The 24,042-nt window shown below is 45.8% G+C and overlaps 4 protein-coding genes across 4 annotated transcripts in view; 3 read left to right on the top strand and 1 right to left on the bottom strand.

The window, feature by feature from the left end:
* Window positions 1–24,042, top strand: part of LOC108701997 (traf2 and NCK-interacting protein kinase) — a 1,005,599-nt gene that overhangs the window by 172,061 nt on the left and 809,496 nt on the right. The window lies entirely within an intron of this gene.
* irf10.L (interferon regulatory factor 10 L homeolog) lies at window positions 844–7,993 on the bottom strand. Its single transcript, XM_018235039.2, has 9 exons — window positions 7,528–7,993; window positions 4,950–5,134; window positions 4,674–4,863; window positions 4,413–4,594; window positions 4,241–4,328; window positions 3,592–3,699; window positions 2,998–3,381; window positions 2,006–2,124; window positions 844–1,763 (listed from the first exon to the last, which is right to left on the bottom strand). Exons 2-9 carry the CDS (start codon window positions 5,124–5,126, stop codon window positions 1,644–1,646), a joined length of 1,368 nt encoding a protein of 455 aa, XP_018090528.1. The 5' UTR covers window positions 5,127–5,134; window positions 7,528–7,993; the 3' UTR covers window positions 844–1,643.
* LOC108700968 (probable tubulin polyglutamylase TTLL9) lies at window positions 8,667–16,752 on the top strand. The gene is made up of 14 exons (XM_018235040.2): window positions 8,667–8,817; window positions 9,317–9,363; window positions 9,444–9,527; window positions 9,726–9,837; window positions 9,910–10,095; window positions 10,170–10,238; window positions 10,317–10,407; window positions 11,694–11,734; window positions 12,360–12,447; window positions 14,819–14,877; window positions 14,966–15,162; window positions 15,298–15,411; window positions 15,487–15,611; window positions 16,077–16,752. The coding sequence occupies exons 1-14, from the start codon at window positions 8,803–8,805 to the stop codon at window positions 16,142–16,144; spliced, it is 1,296 nt and encodes a 431-aa protein (XP_018090529.1). The 5' UTR covers window positions 8,667–8,802; the 3' UTR covers window positions 16,145–16,752.
* xkr7.L (X-linked Kx blood group related 7 L homeolog) lies at window positions 19,505–22,359 on the top strand. Its single transcript, XM_018235038.2, has 3 exons — window positions 19,505–19,892; window positions 20,352–20,551; window positions 21,128–22,359. Exons 1-3 carry the CDS (start codon window positions 19,552–19,554, stop codon window positions 22,087–22,089), a joined length of 1,503 nt encoding a protein of 500 aa, XP_018090527.2. The 5' UTR covers window positions 19,505–19,551; the 3' UTR covers window positions 22,090–22,359.

Genomic DNA, 24,042 nt, shown 5'->3' with positions numbered 1-24,042 from the left:
GGTTCCTTGTTCTGTTCTTGCATAGGGTGGGTTTGCAAGATTCACAGCCCCTGCATCACACTGCGCACTAGGGTTAACACCTCATCCCTAATGGCTCTTACTGACGAGCGGTTGTAGCTGCGCTCCCCTGCCTTCCGTTTTTCTGCGTTCAGCTGCAGGGAAGCGCAGGAATAGACACATTAAGTTCTTTTCAATGGGGTTGTACTCACACAGGCGTGTGTAGGCACCAAACGCAGGTTGAGACGCAACGTGTAGGCGCCAAACGCAGGTTGAGACGCTGCATTTTTCCTGCGTTCGGCGCCTACACGCGCCTGTGTGAGTACAGCCCCATTGAAAAGAATTTAATGCATCTATTCCTGCGCCCCTGCGGCTGAACACAGAAAAACGGAACGCAGGGGAGCGCAGCTTCAACCACTCGTCAATAAGAGCCCTTATACTACCTTCATATTGAATCCACAGGCTGCAGCTCTGATTGGTAATTAGCACAGATGCCCGCTGCAGTCTCCAAGACTTGTAAGCAGCTGTGCAGCTGGCCTCTAAGATGGTTAATATTCCTGCTCATATCCCCGGGAAGCAATTGTTTGATCAGGGTAGTTAGGAGGAGATGCTGCACAATATATATATTTATAAAACAGGCTCCACACACATGTCCAATGTTATATATCTTTATTTCAGAGTCAGTCCACCACCTAAACATAATTTCAAAATAGAAAGTAGAGCCAGGCACTAGTAGATTAACTGCAAAACATTTATTGACACGACATGTTTCAGACAAAGCCCTTTTTCAACTGTCAACACTTGAAAAAGGGCTTTGCCCGAAACATGTCGTGTCAATAAATGTTTTGCAGTTAATCTGCTAGTGCCTGGCTCTACTTTCTATTTTGATGTTGCAGCCTTTTATGGACAAAGGCAGAGCTACAGGTGAGAACATGGCATAATTGGAACCAGTACTTCCTACAGGGCTAAACATAATTTCATCATACAGCCTTTGGCTCTTGGGGGTGCAGCTGGGTACAACCATGCTTTAGGATTGTGACACTCGGGGAGATTAAGTCGCCTGGCGACTAATCGCCTCTTCGTCTCGACAATCTCCCCGAACTGCCTTCGCGTGTCTTCCCCCACTATAATGAAATTTATCAAGTGAAGTGAGAGGTCGCCAAAGTCCACTAGAGGGAGATTCCGCCACTCTTCATTCATTTCTATGGGATTTTTAAAAGAGTATTTATCAATGGGTGAAAATTCATCCTGTGATAAATTTGCCTTTCAAAATCCCATAGAAATGAAGAGTGGATGTGGCGATCTCTAGCGTCACTCTTTGATAAATCTACCCCAATATCTTGGTCGTCACTTTATGCTCTGCCAACAGGGCCAATACATATGGCAACTACATCTGCTGCACCCCATCTATGAAAATCTCACCACAGCTTGGCACCGTCACTCTGATCCTGTGTCTATGATTCCAGCCATAAAGCAACTGCTGCTATGTCCCATCTAAGCACTTGAACAAACCCCAAAACAGCACTATTGTGCCCCATATTTCTGTTCATTTTTTGTGCTGTCTGTAGGGTGGGAAGCATCAAAGGGTGGGGCTTAGGACACACCATGGAGGGAACACTGCTGGATCCAATAAAAGGAATGGGGATTTATACAGGGGGTGTGGGGGCGGAGCTTGAACCAGGGGGCTGCAAATCTGGGCTCTTGGAATCTTTAATCACTTTCCTCCGTGCATTGAGAAGAAGCTCTCGAGCGAACACTGGCTCCACCTGGTGGGACAGACAGGGGGTCACACAGGAGAAACATGGGTGGGTGCACAGAGACATTCAAGCAGTAAAGATGGTACATTTAAAAGGGGCACAATCAAAGCAAAGGAACATGATTTTGGGATGTGCCTGTATAGTTCCTGGTTTGCCCACTTTCTAACGATGAAAGAGGGTGGGAGCAGAGTTGGATATACAAGTTGTATTACTGGCCACCTACACCACATCAAGCAGTGCCTGTTACTTACAAGAGCCATCATCAGAATCTTGGTGTTCACACGTGATGTGTCTGGATATTCCTCTCCAAAGCAAAGCTGGATTTGATATTGGGGTTCAGGCCCCCCCTGTGTAATATACATATGCAGTTCTATAAAAGCAACAAAGAGATCATGGTAAAGGGCAGAAACACTTCATGTCACACTGGTATTTTTCTCAGACATTTTCGGAAGGAAAGCTAATTTTACTGACATGTTTGTACTGATTATGGCAACAGGTCAGTATCAGAACCAGCTGGCCCCCCTCCCCCCACAAAAAATCTTCAAAGGGGCCCGGCAAGCATAGCTGCCCCTGACTGCAACTGATTGCTTGGTAAATCATTTGGGAAGGCTTACAGCTATGGGCTAGTGATGTGCGTGTTAGGAAAAACTCAACCCCTACCCGACCCTAACAAGCAAAATGTTGTCTTCCCACTCCTTATGCTACTTATACACACACCTCTGGTTTCAAGACAGAGAATCTTTGGGACAAGAGTAGAAGTATACTTCCCCAGTCTGACCTGCACCCAAACCGAACTCACAATGGTCACCCAAATTTCAACCCAAACCCGACCAGTGGGTCAACACACACAACACTACTACAGGTTTTTTCCAAATGGGATGTGGGAGATTGCCCTTTACCAGATATAATAGTAATGGGGATACCCTTTACCTGAGATAACAAAAATAGGGGTACGCTATATATATAGGAGATCGGGGATTACCCTATACTATAGAATATAGATAATAGGGAAGGGGTGTTACCATATACCAGAGATTATAGGCACGGGGGGGGTGAATAGAAAGATGAGTAATGAAAAGTAGTAATAACAATACATTTGTAGCTTTACAGAGCATTTGTTTTTTTAGGATTATAGGTATGGGGGTACCCAATAACAGAAATAATAGGGATGGGGGTACCCTGTACCAGAGATTATAGGGATGAGGGGTTACCCTATACCAGAGATAGTTGTTTTGCCTCTAACCATGCAGAAATTGCTCTGTATCCAGCACTTTGCATGTCTTCTCTCTCTCCAGCTTGTTTGGTTGGTTGCTATGTGGAGCCAATTGGCCATTCCAGTACACTCGAATTTGGCACTGGCGCTTTACAAACACACCCTCTGGGGCAACCCACAACAACACCCCTCGCTCCAGGTGCTTGAGGAGGTTCTGCATGATGTTCATGTCTGGAGTCAGGTTTTCAGGCAGCTCTGATGGAAGTGAGACCACCTCTAATGAGAGAGAAGGGTATGGGCTGAATTGCTGGGGGGCTGCTGACCAGGGGACAATGCGACATCCTTCAACAGTCTTTGTGGTCACCTCTGTTACAAGTTTATCCTGATAATAAAGGCGAACATGGAGCCAGAAATCTGCCAGGAAAAACAGGGGGTCAGTTCCCATGCACACATGAACACAAACACACTAATTCATACACACACCAATAACTGCCAGCACCCCAAGCTCTGGCTGCTGTGGAAGCCACAGATTGCCCCTGCTCTACACGCTGTTAGTGGCATGATAGGGGGCATAAATGACAGCCTTACTTGCTAGCCCCTACCAGTCCTTCAGAGATTACAGACCTGAGAGTGATGATGAGGAGGGAAGCTCTTCATTCCTAGTCGAAAGGTCTAACACTCTGTAATCTGAGTGCTGGGTTGTCCAGAGGAAGGGTATGGGTGTAGGGCAGCCTGGGAGGATTGGAAATACAGATTGGGTGAGGGATAAAATACAGAATTAGATCCCTGTTAATATCAAACACTTTTACCAGTTCACTCGCTCTTGGGTAATAGGGAAATTATGAATCATTATTGACCCCTGCAGCCTCTGTACCTGCTGCTTGAGAGCCCAGGCCAGAACTTCAGAAACCCTATGGGGGGAAAGATTACCACCTTTGGTGCCAAAGGTCCTGGACCTGGCTCTAACTGAGTAACAATCGAACCCCCATAGTACCTGCCCAAACCATGTCCATATATTGATAGTGAAAATGATGGGCACTCAGTACTCTCTGATTGGGGTGCATATACCCAGTCACATCCCAAGAGCTGCTCTCTACACTACATGGTACTAGCACTGTGCCTAAATAGCTGACACACAGATATTTTCCTATATCTGTACCCCATTCATGGGCTAACAGGCAAAGGCTGGACCTTCAATGGGGGCCTTGGACAAAGGTTGGACCTGAAAGAAGGTTTGACAACCACTACTATATGGCCAAGACTCAATACTCACTTGTTGCTCTTGTAGGATGCTGAGTATCAGTCCTCAAACTCTTGGATCTGTAAGGTTCAGGGGATCCCTCGCGTTTGCACACTTGGATCTGAAATGGGGGGTGGGAGAAATACATTTAGCTGAGTGGAGGGCACAAAGAGGGTTCAGCATATTTAAGAGCAATATTTATAACCTGAAACACTTCCATCTCAGGCTTCTCTGTGTCCTCTTGGGATGGGTGCTGAGACAACTCCTTCATTGAAGCCTGAGTCTCCTCCTTCATGGAGCTCTTACAATCCCCCACTATAGGTTTCTGAGTTTCCTTTAGAGGTAGATCTTTAGTGGGGCTCCTAGATGCCTCCTGATCCTCTTCCTCTGTAATAAAATAGAGGAAGAATGAGACATCGCCAGGGAAACTGCACTCATAGGACTGCCTGTAGGTAGGAAGACTAACCATTCCTCTCCTGGGTTGGGATCACAATCCTATAAAGTTTGTAGGGTTCAGAGAGGTCCAACTGACTGTTTTCCATCACCTCCTGGAAATCCGGGCTCTTGTTCAAGGCGCACCTAAGTCGTGTTTTCCAGACAGAAGGATCAGCCCTTCCCGACCCTTCCCGAAACTTGCCCTTATACATTGCCCAGGCCTGTGGGGAAAATGAGGCAGGTCATGAAGTCAGAGCAGGGGGCAGAAAAAGTAGCAAATTGATTGGTACAAACAAGGAACAAGAACCTTAAACAAAGCTGCATCTGCCTGTTGCTTATAATCCTGCTTGGCCGCATGTTTCCATGGGATGCGGAACATTGTCTTCTCTGGGTTTTCCCACCTCAATCCAGGGTAACGCCCACTGTCTATCTGATGCAAAAGCCACTCCTTCAGTCTCATTGGCTGAACACGAGATTCCGCCATCTCTGTTTCTGTATTGAGAAAAAAGTCATCAGTCCTACACTATACACCAGACTGTGGGACAAATGAATAATGACAGACAAATGGTACTTTCTTCATCTCATACTGTACCACACTGACAGACAAGTGGTAATCTCTCCATCTCTCCCCCATATGCCCACCTTGAGGTGGACGATATTGAGCTGATCTGATCGTGGGTACTAGGGCCCAATGATCAAATCATAATGGGTGGTTGGATCACGGGACCGCATCAACGAACAGATGCAGTTCGCGATCCAATGGGATTTTTACACCTGCCCGTGTATGGCCACCTTAGTAATGATAGATAAATGATATTTTCTCCCTCTCATAATTTAAGGCACAGTAGTAACGGACAAAGGATACTCCCTTCAGACAATGGGGCACATTTACTAAAGGGCGAATTGTGGATGTTAAGAGAAAATTCGCCAAAAAGATAATTTGCCACGACATCGCCTATTTACTAAAATGGCAAAGAGGACAATTCACAAGCCAAAAACCTTAACGCTAGAGAACTTACCATAGGAATCATTAATGACAAACAAGTAATACTCTCTCTCCCTCTCATACTATAGGAATCAGTAATGATACACAATTTGTACTCTCTACCTCTCATAGTGTAGATCTCAGTAATGCCAAACAAGTAATACTCTCTCCCTCTCATACTATAGGAATCTGTAATGATACACAATTTGTACTCTCTCCCTTTCATACTGTATGGCTCTAAAATGGCAAGGAGGACAATTCAGAAGCCAAAAACCTTAGCGCTAGAGAACTTTCACAGATCGTAAAAATTCTCTAGCGAAAATCCACTAATTTATGAAAGTGCGAACGCTACCGTTTCCGCCAATGTGTATTTCGCCAGGTTCAGGCTGGCGAACTCCCATTATAAAGATAGAGCAACCACTTTTAAATTCGCAATCAACACTGCCCTTTCCATGCGACTTGTTTCCATGGCAAAAATTCTCTTGAAAAAAGTGAATTTACCATTTTTTTCCCACGTAATCTCAGTAATGACAAACAAGTAATACTCTCTCCTTCTCATACTGTAGATCTCAGTAATGACAAACAAGTAATACTCTCCCTCTCATACTATAGGAATCAGTAATGATACACAATTTGTACTCTCTCCCTCTCATACTATAGGAATCAGTAATGATACACAATTTGTACTCTCTCCCGCTCATACTGTAGATCTCAGTAATGACAAACAAGTAATACTCTCTCCCTCTCATACTATAGGAATCAGTAATGATACACAATTTGTACTCTCTCCCTCTCATACTGTAGATCTCAGCAGGGCTGGTCCTATCACATGTGGGGCCCAATTGGGACCATGTTGGCGGGGCCCCTAGACAAAGTGTTGCTGGCTACTGACACACCAAGTATTTAGGAAAATAAGGGCATACAGGCACAAAATAGAAAGGAAAGGGGCAGACAAGGTAACATAATAGGGGCACACAGGGTAAGAGAGAGAGGGAGGAAATAGGAGAGTGGACTGGGCCAATTAGTTTGGGGCTGGGCCGATTCAGCTTGGGAGCAGGCTTGGTTGGATTGGGGGCAGGCAGGGCCTAGCAAGGTTGGAGGAAAGCTGGGCCTATGAGAGTTGGGGGCAGGCTAGACCTATGGATTTGGGGATGGGCTGGACTCTCAAAGTTGGGGGCAGGCCAGGCAGCATCATGTGCTGAGGGAAATATTATCTGTGCTGCCCTGTGGTGCGGGGCCCCCCAGAGGTGCGGGGCCCAATTGGGCCCAATTGGTCCAATTGGCCTAAGGCCGGCCCTGGATCTCAGTAATGACAAACAAGTAATACTCGCTCCCTCTCATACTATAGGAATCAGTAATGACAAACAAGTAATACTCTCTCTCCCTCTCATACTATAGGAATCAGTAATGATACACAATTTTTACTCTCTCCCTCTCATACTGTAGATCTCAGTCATGACAAACAAGTAATACTCTCTCCCTCCATACCATAGGAATCATTAATGATAAACAAGTAATACTCTCTCTCCCTCTCATACTATAGGAATCTGTAATGATACACAATTTGTACTCTCTCCCTTTCATACTGTATGGCTCAGTAAAGGCGAACAAAGGGACAAAAAAATCACTGCAGTGGTGTAACTACAGAGGAAGCAGACCCTGCGGTTGAAGGTGGGAGGCCCTAATGCATATACAATTGCAGCAAATGTAAGCAAAACATAAGTAAAACACGTCAACCTCTAGACACTATATAATTTGCTGTGGGGCCCAGTAATATCTAGTTACACCATTGAAAATCACCCTATTTTTCCTTTCCCAATTCCCTTATATTTCCCTGTGACTTGCCCCCACCCTCTTCCTTCCCCACCCTCTCCTACAGACTTGTGCCTGACAGATTTACCTGGTTTCTGTGGCTTTCGAACGATTCCAGAGGCTCCTCGTTTGGATAAAGAGAAAGTGAAACTGAGAATTTTCTGCTTTCAGTTTCTGGTTCATGAGGAGTCGGTTGGTAGAACAGCGGCCGCAGGGCGTCCAACCTGCCCCCACTCTTGGAAACCAGCCCTGGACTTCAGTCAGTCACTATTTATTGGGCCAATGGGGGCTGTTCGAGCCTTTATGTTCCAAATATGCCTAGTTATAATATTAAACCAGACCTTTTGTAGACAACATTTTCTGTCATTCTTACTCTGTTTTATGTATTCCTCCCAAAACCAATCACATGCAGAAGTGTAAACTTCGCAGGCGGAGTTACAGGACAAATAAGTGTGTAACATTAGAAACACGCCAGCAATACATACAGTATACATGCAATGCCATCTGATGTAGGAACCATATATTATAAGCTCACTGGAGTAGGGACTAATGGAAAAGTGACAGGGACATTAGATTGCAAACTCATTGAGGCAGGGCTTGACATATAATCTCCATACAGTGCTGAGTATATGAATATATAAGTAACAAATAATAATGGGGTGCAGGTACCTCAGTGGCAGGAGAAGTCCCCTCTTCTTACTCCCACAACCTGCACAGAAATATCACACAAAGGTTTCATTACTATGAGCAGTGGGGAATTACTGTAGAGTTATTACAGGGGGCAGTGGGATATTACTGTAGAGTTATTACAGGGGGCAGTGGGGTTTTACTATAGAGTTATTACTGGGGGAAGTGGGATATTACTGTAGAGCTATTACTGGGGGCAGTGGGATAATTCTGTAGTTATTACTGGGGGCAGTGGGGTTTTATTGTATAGTCATTGCTGTAGGCACTGGTCATTACTGGGAAAGGGGAACTGGATGGTAAATATAAATACATGTTAATAATAATAATAATAATAATAATAATAATAATAATAATAATAATAATGGTAACTATCTAGGGCATTAATGACAAGCTGGGAGGCAGGGGTTAAGCAGTTGGTGTAACAAAGGTTATAATGGGAGGCTCTGGCAGGGATACAGTGGATGGGGGCGGGGGCTGGGCACGCCCTAGGGAATTTCTCTCCAAACCCTCATATCCGCCCTCCAACACAACGCTGAAAAATAGACATCACGTTTACTTGCTTGGGAGGCGGTGTCACAAGCTATTGGCTGCGTCATCACGTCTCGCGAAGCACGCGTTCCCATAGTAACAAACCAGCCGACGAACCGAGCGACTGGCAGCCATCTGTAGATTCGAAATGTCTAAGGGAAAGGTCTGTTTAAGCTCCGGGGGGGAGTTGTGTCACCTTCGATGCTGGTTCTACCCGAAGCTTGTGCCACATTCAATTTATGCTAAATTCCCTACTGGGACCCCCCTCATTCTGTTACCCCATTATTATGTGCCATATAGCCCACTGCCCCCCCCCATTCTGTGCCATATGCCCCACTGGGACCCCTCCTTAATCTGTCCCATATACCCCACCGGACCCCCTCAATCTGTGCCATATACCCCACTGGGACCACCCTCATTATGTGCCATATACCCCACTGATACCCAAGCCCAACTTGCCCCTCTCAGTCTGTGCCAAATATCTCACTTGGGCCCCATACCCACCCTGACCCCTCAAGTCTTTGGCACATTATAAACTGGGGCCCCAAGCTCCTACTGCCAATATACTATACTATACTTAGTTGCACTATAGGAAGGCACAGGTCAGACCAGTTGCTGTAGTTATCCTCAGTGTGACTTACCTCTCTCCCTTTATCCCTCAGAACATGGCCAATAAGGTTCCGTATGGGCACCCGAAGCAGAAGGAGAGGTACGTGGCATAGACAGTAGTGTTACTATAGCAGTACATGTGTTTATTGTCCCAAGCTCTGATTGTGTCTTTTCCCACAGACTGTGCATCCGGTACAAGTGTGCGCTCGCAAACACCATTACAGATGTGCTGAGGCAGCGCCCGGGCTGGACTGAAGTGAGAGAGTAAGTGACGCAAATCCCTCTACCAATCCTGCTATAGATCTATTCAGTAAATATATTAGGGATATCCAGTCTGGAGCCGCTAGCTCTTGTACTACAATTCCCAAATGCAACAGCTGTGGAGCTCCATATTAGACATCTATGGATTACATAAATATGGACCCTTTGTGGCCCCAGCTTGAAACAATTTTTTTTTTACAGCGATGGTGACTGGGACTTTTATTGGTGTGACGTTGGTTGGTTGCGGGAAAACTTTGACCATATCTACATGGAGGAACACGTTCGAATTTGCCACTTCCGAAACCACTATGAGGTGAATCTATACCGCTAACATTTTAGGTGTGTGACCGTGTGTCACTGCCTCTAACATAGAGTCTCTGTGCAGCTGACAAGGAAGAATTTCATGGTGAAAAATCTGAAGCGTTTCCGGAAGCAGCTGGAACGAGAGTCAGGCAGAGCAGAGGCTGCAAAATGTGACTTTTTCCCTAAAACATTTGAGCTGCCAGCAGAATATCATCTCTTTGTGGAGGAATTCCGCAGGAATCCTGGGATCACATGGATCATGAAACCTGTGAGTCAGGGATCGGATGAGGCCCTTTCCCTGCTCAGAGATCCAGTACAGCTAACAGATCTTCTCTTCTCCAGGTGGCCAGGTCCCAAGGCAGGGGGATATTCCTCTTCAGGAGACTCAAGGACATCACGGATTGGAGGAAGGTAGAGACTTGGGAGGTTGGGAATGTTAAGTAACCCCCCTACAGCTACAGTCTAACTAGCCAAGTCTTCTTCCCTTAGGATGGGGGACGCCCAGATGAGCAGAGAGAGGACATTCCTGTTGAGAATTATGTCGCTCAGCGGTATATAGAAAATCCATATTTGATTGGAGGTAAGACTAGAGCAGTCTCACTTTTTGAGTAGGCTCACATGTCCATAGGTTTAACTCAATTATTGGAATACCAGTGGCTGCTTTGTCTGGGTACAGTAGGTAGTGTATGGAGGCAATGTGGCTGCCTTTTCTGGTTACAGTTGGTACTGTATGGAGGCAAACTGGCTGCTCTTTCTGGGTACAGTAGGTACTGCATGGATGCAAACTGGCTGCTCCTTCTGGGTACAGTAGGTACTGCATGGATGCAAACTGGCTGCTCTTTCTGGGTACAGTAGGTACTGTTTGGAGGCAAACTAGCTGCTCCTTCTGGGTACAGTATGTACTGTATGTAGGCAAACTGGCTGCTCCTTCTGGGTACAGTAGGTACTGCATGGATGCAAACTGGCTGCTCCTTCTGGGTACAGTAGGTACTGCATGGAGGCAAACTAGCTGCTCCTTCTAGGTACAGTATGTACTGTATGTAGGCAAACTGTCTGCTCCTTCTGGGTACAGTTGGTACTGTATGGAGGCAAACTAGCTGCTCCTTCTGGGTATAGTATGTACTGTATGTAGGCAAACTGGCTGCTCCTTCTGGGTACAGTAGGTACTGCATGGATGCAAATTGGCTGCTCCTTCTGGGTACAGTAGGTACTGTATGGAGGCAAACTAGCTGCTCCTTCTGGGTACAGTAGGTACTGCATGGAGGCAAACTGGCTGCTACTTTTGGGTAAAGTAGGTACTGTTTGAAGGCAAACTGGCTGCTCCTTCTGGATACAGTAGGTACTGTATAGAGGCAAACTGGCTGCTCCTTCTGGGTACAGTAGGTACTGCATGAAGGCAAACTGGCTGCTCCTTCTGGGTACAGTAGGTACTACATGGATGCAAACTGGCTGCTCATTCTGGGTACAGAAGGTACTGTATGGAGGCAAACTGGCTGCTCCTTTTGGGTACAGTAGGTACTGTATGGAGGCAAACTGGCTGCTCCTTCTGGGTACAGTAGGTGCTGTATGGAGGCAAACTGGCTGCTACTTTTGGGTACAGTAGGTACTGCATGGATGCAAACTGGCTGCTCCTTCTGGGTGCTGTATGAAGGCAAACTGGCTGCTCCTTCTGGGTACAGTAGGCACTGTATGGAGGCAAACTGGCTGCTACTTTTGGGTACAGTAGGTACTGTATGGAGGTGCAGTGCCTGCTTTATCTGGGCACAGTAGATAATGTTTAGAGGTGCAGTAGCTGCTTTGGTATAGTAGATACTAGATGGTGTCACAGTGTGCTCTGACTAATGAAAATGTATATTCTTTTCACAGGAAGAAAGTTTGATCTGCGTATTTATGTTCTTTTGACCTCGGTAAGCCACACAGTACCACAAACTGGCTTTAGATTAAGGCAAGATAGGAAAGTGATACTGAAGAGGGACAATTTAGGCAAGGGCAACTATATTGAGGAGGATAGAGTCAGGCTAATGGAGACAGCCATTCTGAGGAAGGATGAGTCAGGCAAGGGGTATAGCCATATTAAGGAGGGAAGACTCAGGCTAAGGGGGTAGCCACATTGAGGAGGGAACAGTCAGGCAAGGGGGGACAGCCATATTGGTACTGAAACAAGATAGAGCAATCGCACACCCACAGCAGTCCTTGGCGATTGTAGCTTGGTGCTCAGTATGAGAGGACACGGCAGCCTCCCAAATATATCAGGAAAAGGAAATACTGGCACACAGAGCGTTTGCAGCAGGTAAACCTTGCTTTAATTCAAAAAGTGCGGAATGTGCACATTCCGCACTTTTTGAATTAAAGCAAGGTTTACCTGCTGCAAACGCTCTGTGTGCCAGTATTTCCTTTTACAGCCATATTGGTAGCCATGGGAGGAAGGGACAGCGACAGATATGATGAGAGCAGCAGGCAGCATATTCTGCATTTCAGTGCACTGATTCTATTGGCTGTGATTGAATCCCTACCCTCTGCTCTGTGCCACAGTATCTTCCATTGAAGGCCTGGCTGTATCGGGATGGCTTTGCACGCTTCTCTAACACCCGATTCACCCTCAACAGTATTGATGACCAGTGTATCCTTTACTGGGCTGCTATTAGGAGGGAAAGGGGAACTGTTGGCCCAGGCTCAGTCAAATTTTGATCCGAATGGGGGGGCTGGCTGCATAGTACAGAGTTACATGAATTGCATAACTTAAAGGGGTGGTTCACCTTTAAGTTAACTTTTAGTAAGTTATAGAATTGCCAGTTCTAAGTAACTTTTCAGTTGCTCTTAATTATTTATTTCTTATAGTTTTTTAAATTATTTGCCTTTCTCTTCTGACTCTTTCCATCTTTCAAACTGGGGTCACTGACCCCATCTAAAAAAAATGCTCTGTAAGGCTACAAATGTTTAGTTACTGCTACTTTTTATTACTCATCTTTTTATTCAGAGCATGGTTGCTAGGGTAATTTGTAGGGATGCCCCGAATCCACTATTTTGGATTCGGCCGAACCCCCGAATCCTTGGTGAAAGATTCAGCCGATCCGAATCCAGACCCTCATTTGCATATGCAAATATGCATATGCAAATTAGGGATGGAAAGGGGACAAATGTTTTGCTTCCTTGTTTTCTGACAAAAAATCACATGATTTCCCTCCCACCCCTATTTTGCATATGCAAATTAGGGTTCAGCCTGGCAGAAGGATACGGCCGAATCCAAATCCTGCTGAAAAAGGCCGAATCCTGGATTCGGTGCATCCCTAGTAATTTGGACCCTAACAACCTGATTGCGGAAATCACAAACTGGAGAGCTGCTTAATAAAAAGCTACATAACTCAAAAAACACAAATAATAAAAAATGAAAACCAATTGCAAATTGTCTCAGAATATCACTCAAAGGTTAAATCAAAGGTGAACAACCCCTTTATAATAAACTTCTATTAAAAATATTCAATTTACTTCAAGCAATGAGAAGAGCAGTGTGAAAGGGGCAGGTAGGTGGCCAGAGTTTATAGTTAATTCAAGTCCCACTGTCCCCCAATGAATTAAAAGGATGATTGACTTTTTAGCAAATTAGTTATTTATTTTTACTATTTACATGAACTGTTGCAGACTGGTTATTCAGCCCCTAAACTTACACAATTTACTTGTAAAGAAGAAAAGCTACCGAAGCAGTTTATTGCCAATAAATTAGCCACAAAAGTGCAAGCTAGAACACTATATTTATTCTGTAGAATGCTTTACCATACCTCAGTAAACAGCTCTAGACACTCTCTGTGTTTGTTTAGGATAGCAGCTGCCATATTATCTTGGTGTGACATTACTTCCTGCCTGTCTCTCCCTGCTCACTCATAGCTCTGGGCTCAGATAACAGCAGGGAGGGGGATAGAGGAGAAAACTGAGCATGCTCAAGCCCTAGCCCTGAAAGTTTATGCTGAAAACAGGAAGTCTGATACAGAAGCCCATGTGTACACAATAGAAGGAAAGAAAAATGTCTTGTTTCTAAAGTTCTATGGGCCCAATGATGCTGCTGTGGTTCCAAATAACTGTTCAATCTTCTGCTGCAAAGTTCATGACGCTTTTAATTATAATTCAGTAAATAGATCCCAATATAAGCAGCTGATGTTACTGTATATTAAGTAGTTCATATTAAGTGTTACATTAATTAATGTGCTGATTAGCCAGTCAGTTAAATGTGGGTCAATGGAATTCACTGTTCTCCACTGTCATTCCTTGATACACAATTTACATGTTAGGCCACAATTTGCTAATAAGTCATTCGGTTCATTGGCGGACAGCAAAGTAAAACTACCCCCAGTCAGGCTGCTCTGCCTTGTTGTTGCTTGAGTTTCTTTAAAGGTAACATAAGTTTTTGCATAAGTTACGTAAGGTGTGTTATGTGAAGGGGCCAAATATTGTTGCTGTGGGGGAGAGAGAGTAGTGCATTGTTACTGGGGGGAAAGGGATAGGGCACACATAGATTGTACCAATCACAGGGGGAGATTGAGTAGCGCATAATTACTACTGGGGAGAAAGGGATAGGGCACGTATAGACTGTTCCAATTCCAGGGGGAGAGAGGGGTAGCGCATAATTACTACTGGGGACAAAGGGTTAGGGCACATATAGAATGTTCCAATTCCAGGGGGAGAGGGTTAGCACATAATTACTACCGGGGAGAAAGGTCTAGGGCACATATAGAATGTTCCAATTCAAGGGAGAGAGAGGTAGAGCACATGTAAAATGTACCAGTTCCAGGGGTTGAGTGGGGGTAATGCATGATTACTACCGCAAAGAAAGGGATAAGGTACACAAAGAATGTACCAATCCCAGGGGATAGAGAATAATTACTACTGGGAGAAAGAGATAGGTCAAAGAGAATACACAGCCAAAGGGAGGTAATACAATTTAATCAGGTTACCCTGGTGTGTGAGAAGGTGAGAACCATCTTAACCTGCCAGTACAGATATACACTTAACCAATGTGGCTGTGCAGAAAACAGCACCGGATTATGATCCAGAAAAGGTAAGACGTGCTGCATGCTATGTCACCCAGTGCCCCCATCCTACATATGGTGCCTTAATTCTCACATTCCTACTAACCACCCCTGCAGGGATGCAAGTGGATGATGCAGCAGTTGCGTCAATTCCTGACTGCACGGCACGGCCCAGAAACTGTAGAGATTCTCTTCAATAATATAGACAATATCATCATCAAGAGCCTGCAGAGCGTCCAGAAGATCATTATCAATGACAAGCATTGCTTCGAGCTCTACGGATATGATATACTGCTGGACGAGGAGCTTAAGCCGTAAGCAATGCCCTCTTGTCCCTGCCTATAGTTGCTGAACTCATACTTATTCTATGGCTCCACGGGCCTTTACAGTATGAGGGTAAATTCAGGAAACCATAACCCGTCCCAACACACTTCTTTTGCTCCCTGCAGGTGGCTGATAGAGGTGAATGCCTCTCCCTCTCTCACAGCCAGTAGCCAGGATGATCACGAGCTGAAGTGTCGCCTCTTGGAGGATGTGCTGCATGTGGTGGATATGGAGGGCAGGTAAGGGCCAGGGGAAATACAAAGGGTCTCCTTTCTGGAAGTGCACCCCTGAGTGATTTTTCTTATTCTTCTCAGACTAACAGGGAGGGAAAAGCGTGTTGGGGGCTTTGATCTGATGTGGAATGATGGGGCAGTATCCAGGGACGATGGCCAGAATGACACCCTCAGCAATGGAGAGTTTGTGGCAAACACACATTTAGGTGAGACAGCGCTTTGGGCATGTAACTGGGCAGCAGCTCTTAACCTGAACTTGGTTGTTGTGCTTGTGTTGCATGGTTACAAACCTGACAGGAAAGCAAATGGTGGCCTGGATATTGGTCAGGCAGGTTATACATTATTCTGCCAATGAAGCATGGAGGCCAGTTTGGGTAAACAAGGAAGAGGAGCCACAGTTGCTCTCAATTTCTCCTGTACCTATTGGTCATGCACTATGCACAAAATGACCAGAATAGTAGCAATAGTGCGATATCCTTAAAGTTACATTTTTTTTCTATTCATCTGGCACTGTCTGCTTCCTAGGGAAATTGGGCCAATTTCAACTCATATCTGCTGAACAATACCCATAAACACTAGAGACCAACTGCAAAATGTCTCCCTTTATACTAAAAGTGAATGATCTCCTTTAGATCCATGTAAGCTTCTGACTCTCCCCCCTTTCTTTCCAGGCTGTGTTAATGACAGAAAGAAACAGCTCCAGCAAGTTCTGAAACCAGCTCATGTTCGGAAGCCATGATAAGTTACTGAACCTGGGGCCGACAACAACACCCCTTGGCACATGGCTCAGCCACACAAAACTGTATTTGCAAAGACACTATGAGCAATTCTGTACAGCACAAGTTATGAGCTGGGGGTCCAGCAGCCTCTGGGTGGCACCACACTATATACAGAATAACTATGGACAGAGCATTAGCCACGCATAGAAATGTCTATCATTTCCAGTCCATGTACTGTAAGTTCTTGTATTTGATATAGTTGGATCAGTACAGTAGGAATTAGACTCTTGTGTGAGGGCCTAAGGAAAGGATGATCTGCACTGTGTGTTGATGTCTCATTTGCCCAGTAACTCTTTAATCTCTTCTGGGGAGTGTTCCATCACCTCAAAGCCCTTCAACTCAGGCTTTCATGCCAACAGAAACATTACAGTGTTGGTGCCATGCTATTCCAGTATAAAGCTCAGCACTAGGGCCAGGCTGTTTGTGGGTACCTGGTGGGAACATATCAGTGTTATTTGGAGGGGCACCTGCTCTGATGTATATGGGCTCATCCTAGTAACATAGTAAGTAAGGTTGAAAAAAGACACACGTCCATCAAGTTCAACCTTTTTTTTTTTTTTTTTTTTAATCTGCCTGCCAGTTGATCCAGAGGAAGGCAAAAAATCCATCTGAAGCCTCTCCAATTTGAGGGGGGAAAAAATCCTTCCTGACTCCAAAAAATCGGACTAGTCCCTGGATCAACTTGTACTATGAGCTATCTTCCATAACTCTGTATTCCCTCACTTGCTAAAAAGCTATCCAACCCCTTCTTAAAGCTATCTAATGTATCAGCCTGTACCACTGATTCAGGGAGAGAATTCCACAACTTCACAGCTCTCACTGTAAAAATCCCCTTCCGAATATTTAGGTGGAACCTCTTTTCTTCTAATTGGAATGGGTGACCTTGTGTCAGCTGGAAAGACCTACTGGTAAATAAAGCATTAGAGAGATTATTATATGATCCCCTTATATATTTATACATAGTTATCATATCACCCCTTAAGCGCCTCTTCTCCAGCGTGAACATCCTCAAAAAAAAAGAAAACCTTTTTTTTTTTAAGCTTTTTTTTTTTTGTTATACCTGTTAAAAAATGTGACTCATGGATAGTGATGGGCAGTGTTGGTTTTTGCCCTGAACCCCAGAACTTACAGTTCCAGACAAACTGACAGCCAGGCTAGACATTTACATTAGTGAGACTGGTCTGGGGCAGCTCAATTCTGTAGGTTGCAGTACCAAATCCAACTCATTGAAAGATGATGCTGTAGCAGCCTTGCAAGGTAAAAATGCCAGCCTTGACAAATGAAGCCATGCCAATGTTAAGCTCTATGAGTAATGGTGATCCGGGTTGGGTTTATAGGGTATTTAATATAAATAAAATGATTCAGCCCTCCCCCGCAAGCAACGTGTCAATATCACTTTGGTTCCAAAATCAGATTTTTAGCTTCTCTGCCGCTGATTGGTTCAAAAATAAGATTGGTGGCGTCTCTGCAGCTAATTGGACACTGCCAGGAAAACCCTGGGAATAGAAGCAGTGAAACTATTGCCTTCTCATGGGCCTATATCTATCCAGCCAGTCTCACCTTGGGCCTGTACCTCCCACCATGGTCAGCCTCCTCGTTATATCCAATCCACAATCTGAACAGAAGGACACAGTTATACAGAGCAGCGACCCCCCTATTGCCCCATCACTCCCAGCAGCACTATCCCTGTATGTTCCATTTCTATTGCCCCAGTGCCATATCTATCTCCCCATACCAGTTGCACCCCAACTATTGTCCCAGGACCTTATCTGTTTTTTCCTCTCTGTCTTTTTCATAATCCCTGCATTAATGATGTGCATGTTGACTCATAACCTATAGCAAGCCACAGGTTTACCACCAGTTGGGCTGAAATTTGGCCAACCACTGCAGGCTACTGTTGGGTGCCGGTCAGACTGGAGAAGTAAACTGCACCACTGCTCATAAAGATTCCCTGTCTTGGAACCAGAGATACACGTGGAAGTACAGAGTTGAGAAGCTGTGGGTATGGGTTTGGTCCTACAATGGAAACATTTTATGGGTTAGGTGTGAGTTTTTCCTCACCTGCACATCACTACTCTACCTCCCTCCCTTGGGTACCTTATATGATGGGTCAGTGTTTGGTCCACCAACAATTCCACTGATCCCCAGCTGTAACCTCAAATCCAAATGTCAGCCACACCCCTTGATGCACAACTGAGGACAGTCATGAGCTAGTAACAGCAATCAGCTTGATAAAGGGACAGATTGGGGCTGCATACAGGCACCATTCATTCAACTTTGTGCTGTAAGGATGATAATGAGTGTGAAAGGAAGGATTTTAGGGATGACGTTGCCCATCTGCATCCACATTGGTTCCAAAGCACTGGGGATGTGCAAGAGATTTAATAGTTTTTTTACATTTCGCACATGCCAAGTCCCAGTGATCCAGACCCAACAAAGGGGAGGGGGCAGGGCGTTGACATGTAGTGGGCCTGGGGGCACCCATTATTTAAATCTGACCCTGTGAGTAGGGGGGTGATACAAAGAGCAGGGAGTTGTGGGTGCGTAATGGCAGGATTCTGAAGGGCATGAACGCATTGTTACTCTGTTCAGTGAATGTATCACTCCATGAATGTAAGTGGTGCCAGAGCCCCAGAACCACCCCTACAGTGCCAGAGAGAGAGAGAGTGTAATGACAACTTGTGGAGTCTTTCTACTCTACTCTGGGGGGGAGGTAAAGGTTTTACTTATCCTTGTTCCCTTGGGGTAGGGCAGATAAAAGGATCTCTGGCAGAACCTTTTGCATTTTGGTCTAAGTTGCACTAAAAATAAATTTCAATCCAAGGAACAAGGGGTTAATCATAACGTTATAAACTGGTGGTTCCGCACCCGGGACACAGGGGGTTAATCGTAACCATAAAGTTGCAGTGATGCAGATGTCAAGGGCCCGAGATAGTTTTACCCGAGGGGCCACTATAAGTGTTAAGGGGGGTCGCAGTGGCTGCTCATTAAATACTAATAATACTTATACTACTAATAATACTACTAATTATAATAATACTGATGATGATGGGAAGTGTGAGATGGAGCAGAGAGAGCCGGAGAAGGAGCGGGGAAATGAAAGGGGTCGGGCAGGACGGAGCTTCAGCACCTTGGAGAGTTCCCGGCCCCGCAGGTCCCGCTACTTCTCCGCATCTCCAGAATTCCAGCCCTAGTCCCAAACTATATGCCCTTCCTCCTGAGACCCTGTGTTTCTCGACACTCTCCGTCATCCATTCTGCAACGAATGGGCCTTCCCCTGTGAAAATCCATGTCCCAGCATCCTTTATCAGCCACCCAACCCCACAGCATAGTTCCTCCGCCCGCCCCGGAAGTGACTCCTCCCATAATGGCGGCGCAGTCGGATGGGCCCCGGGGCCCCCGTTACTCGCTTCCCGACGGGTTATGGCTGGTGGTCGCGCTGCTCGTGTTCCTCTCAGACGGGGCGTCGGACCTGGTGCTGGCGGCCGATTACCTGCAGCGGAGGCGGGTGAGTTGCTTCTGGGCCACTGTCCTACTGGTCCTGCTGCCTTCCCTCCTCACCCAGAGCCTCAGCCTCACCTGGGTCCTCACCGACCGCTGGAGCCCCTCCGGGCAACCCCACAGCCCCACGAGAAACACCTGCTGCCGACTCTGCGCATGGATCCTGCACGGCTCTGTGCATCTGCTCCAGCTGGGACAGGTCTGGAGGTAACTGGGGGTAACATGGAAAGTCTGGGGGTAACAGGGCAGGTCTGGAGGTAACTGGGGGTAACAGGGAAGGTCTGGGGGTAACAGGGCAGGTCTGGAGGTAACTGGGGGTAATAGGGAAGGTCTGGGGGTAACAGGGAAGGTTTGGGGGTAACTGGGGGTAACAGGGCAGGTCTGGAGGTAACTAGGGGTAACAGGGCAGGTCTGGAGGTAACTGGGAGGGGAAAGTGCTGGGTAACATTGGAGGTGAGAAGCATAAATATGGGGCATCAGGGGTCCAGTAGTCTGTAGGCGAGGGCAAGACTAGGGGCCTCACAATTCTGGAGTTGGGAGGTGCAAATGGCAGAGTTGAACATGAGCTTAGGGTAATAGAAGGAGCAGCACAATAGAGAGCAGGGCAACAATGTAGTGTAGGAAAGAAATTGGTGCCACTTTGCTGCACTGCTGCTCTTCTTGCAGGTACCTGCGAGCTTTGTATCTCGGCCTACGGAGCCGTTGGCAGACACAGCAGCAGAGCCGACACTTTTACTGGCGCATGATGTTTGAGAATGCAGATATCTGTATGCTTCGTCTTCTGGAGACCTTCTTGAAGAGCGCCCCCCAGCTGGTGCTGCAGCTTTGCATCATGGTACAGCAGGGCCATGTGGAGCCCCTGCAGGGTGGGTTGTACTCTGCTTCTCTCTAATTTCCCACCAGCTTCCACTAAACCTAATATCCACTGTCCAATTCCTGCTCTTTCTCTTCTCTACTCCCTGCCCATCGTCTTCTTTCTATTCCCTGCCCCTCATTTTCCCTCAACTCTCTGCCCCTTGTTTTCTCTCTACTGCCCATTCTCTTTACTTCCCATCTTTTCTGTATAATTCCCATGTATTCTTTCTATTCTCCACCCTTGTCATCTCTGTATGCCCTCTCCCTTGCCTACTTTCATCTCCCAGTCTCCTTGTTTATCCCTCACTTTTTGTCCTTGTCTTTTTATTTTGTCTTTAGTGTACATGCAAACCAAAATCTTCTTTTCATATTCTTTCACTTTGCCCTGTCTTCATGCAATCTGATTTGTTTTCTCAAATTTCCATCTCAGAACATCTATGGTCTTCCCTTTCCTTGCCTTTTGTCTACTTCCATCTGTTGTGTCCTGTCTATTTCCCACACCTCCATCATTTTTCCCTCTCTACATTCTGTCAAATAGGTTCCATCTCCTTCTTCTCTCAACCTTTAATTTATCTTCTCTCTTTCAGGTATTTCAGCCTCAGCCTCTCTCCTCTCTTTGGCTTGGATGATTGGTTCCTACCAGAAGGTACTTAGAGATTCTCGTGATGACAAGATGCCAATGTCCTACAAAGGGGCTGTGGTTCAGGTCCTGTGGCACCTCTTCACAATTGCAGCCCGTGCATTAGCATTTTCACTCTTTGCCTCTGTCTTCCACCTTTATTTTGGCATTTTCATTGTTACTCACTGGTGTCTCATGACCTTCTGGATCATCCAAGGAGAGACAGATTTCTGTATGTCACGATGGGAGGAGATTATCTACAACATGGTGCTGGGCATCATCTATATTTTTTGCTGGTTCAATGTGCGAGAGGGTCGGACCCGATGTCGGATGACCACTTATTACATCATTGCACTGTCTGAGAATGCCATTCTCACTGCTCTTTGGTATGTGCACCGCGGAGCCCTTCTAAGTGACTTCTGTGCTCTGCTAATTGTGTGCTCTGTGGTTTGTAGCTTTGCTTTTGGTGTATTCTTCATGCTTATTTATTACAGCCTTTTGCATCCCAATGGCCCTATGTTTGGGCCCTTAAACAGCAGCTGCGTGATTAGTGATGTGGCTTCTCTGGGTACAGCCATTCCTCAAGGTCTCCCGATACAGGGCACAGAGAGTCTTCCTTCCACTCTGCCTCGGACTACAGGGCAGGATAGGGATTGTGTGGTAGGAGATCGAGACACCTGTCCTCCCGTCTTCCAGGTCCGGCCTAGTGTTCCACCAACCCCTATCACTCGGCTCCCACGTGCACAGGGACCTGTGATACGTATAGATCTTCCACGAAAGAAATATCCAGCTTGGGATGCTCATTTCATTGATCGGCGACTGAGGAAAACTATTCTGGCACTGGAGTATTCCTCACCTGCCACTCCCCGTGTCCAGTATCGCAGTCTTAGCCCCCCCAAGGAGTTTACTGAGTATGAGACCTCAGTGTGACAGCAAATCAGTTGGGTGAGAGACTCTTTGCATCCAGAATGGGGCCTAAGAGACACCTCAGAGCCCAAATTGTGAGTACTGGAAAGTCCAGGATAGACTTGAATAGGCTAGACAGACCCTGAAGAAATTAAATGGACAGAAGGAATGGACATGGAAAGATGGTTCAGCAGGACCCATAGACATTACTCATGGAAAAGGGCATCATCTGGTTGGAGAGATATGGTACTTTAAGATGTGAATGAGGCAGAAAATGACGTCGTTTGAGTGAAAGATTGAAAGATTGGAAAGATTCACCCATTGGTAGGTGATGTGCAGAGATTGGCAAGGGTCAGCCATTAGTATAAGAGATTACAAGGTTTTTGAAGGGTCAGGCATTGATAGGAGAGGTTACAGAGACTGCAGAGGGCCAGCCACTGGTAGGAGATATTACAGAGAATCGAAAGGTTCAGCCATTGGTAGAAGAGATTACAAAGATTGGGAAGAGTCAGCCTTTGGTAGAAGAGATTACAAATATTGGGACGGGTCAGCCTTTGGTAGGAGAGGTTACAGAGGCTGGGAAGGGTCAGGCATTTTGTAGGAGAGACAGAGACTGTAGAGCAGGGGTTCCCCACCTTTTTTACCCGTGAGCCACATTCAAAGATCTAAAGAGTTGGGGAGCAACACAGGCATGCAAAAACTTCCTGGGATGCCAAATAAGGGCTTTAATTGGCTATTTGGTAGCCCCTATGTGGACTGACAGCCTACAAGTGCCTCTGTTTGGTAGTACATTTGGTTTTTATACAACCAAAACTTGCCTCCAAGCCTGGAATTAAAAAATAAGCACCTGCTTTGAGGACCGAGAGCAACATCCAAGGGGTTGGTGAGCAACATGTTGCTTGCGAGCTCCTGGTTGGGGATCACTGCTGTAGAGGGTCAGCCACTGGTAGGAGATATTACAGAGATTGGAAAGGGTCAGCCATTGGCAGGAGATATTACAGAGACTGGAAGATTCAGCCATTGGTAGGTAATGGTGCAGAGATTGGGATGGGTTAGCCATTGGTAGGAGAGATTACAGAGATTGGGAGTAGAGATTACAGGGATTGGAAAGGGTCATACATAGGTAGAAGAGATTGCACCAATTAGTGAGACACTAGTAGGAGAGATTGCAGGGCATAGATAGGGTCAGTCACATACACAGTAGGAGAGATTGCAGGGCATGGATAGGGTCACATACCAGATTACAGACAGGATATATAATGGCCAGGAAATAAAGATGAAGAATAAATATTGGGTTGTGGCTCTGCCTGTACCTACTCAGGTTGCAGGGCATCCCTACCTGTCATTAATGAAGGCAGACAATTATGCAATAATATGATGTCTTCACTTGGATTTCTGTGTTTTAATGTAAAAATGATGATGTTAGATAGGCAGGGGGGAGGAAGGGTCCGTAAACACCTAACAGTTGGTCTTTCTTAATGATATTGTACATTTTAGTCCTTTACTGAATTAATTAAACCACTGACCAGATGTCTTGATGACACATTTGCTGGAATCATATACATTTTAGAATTCTGTGAAGGTAATGAACATGGAGGTGCCCATTTGCTGGAATCATGAACATTTTGGTAATGAACATGGAGGTGTTACATTGGCAGTGACTGCTCTCATTCATTTTCTACACTGATCATATATAATGCACAAGTGAGGCAGTCAATGAGAGCAGCATTTGAGCATCCATTCTGGTGATAGGGTAGGCCAGGGGTCCCCAACCTTTTTTTACCCGTGAGCCACATTCAAATGTAAAAAGAGTTGGAGAGCAACACAAGCATAAAATAGTCCCTTGGGGTGCCAAATAAGGGCTGTGATTGGCTCTTTGGTTGCCACTATGTGGACTGGCAGCCTACAAGAGGCTCTACTTGGTACTATACTTAGTTTTTATGCAATTAAAACTTGCTTCCAAGCCTGGAATTCAAA

Source organism: Xenopus laevis, chromosome 9_10L (genome assembly GCF_017654675.1).
Source record: "Xenopus laevis strain J_2021 chromosome 9_10L, Xenopus_laevis_v10.1, whole genome shotgun sequence".
In the NCBI taxonomy this organism is placed as follows: domain Eukaryota; kingdom Metazoa; phylum Chordata; class Amphibia; order Anura; family Pipidae; genus Xenopus; species Xenopus laevis.
The sequence above is the reverse complement of the archived record's forward strand: the minus strand, read 5'-3'. Positions and strand labels throughout refer to the sequence as shown.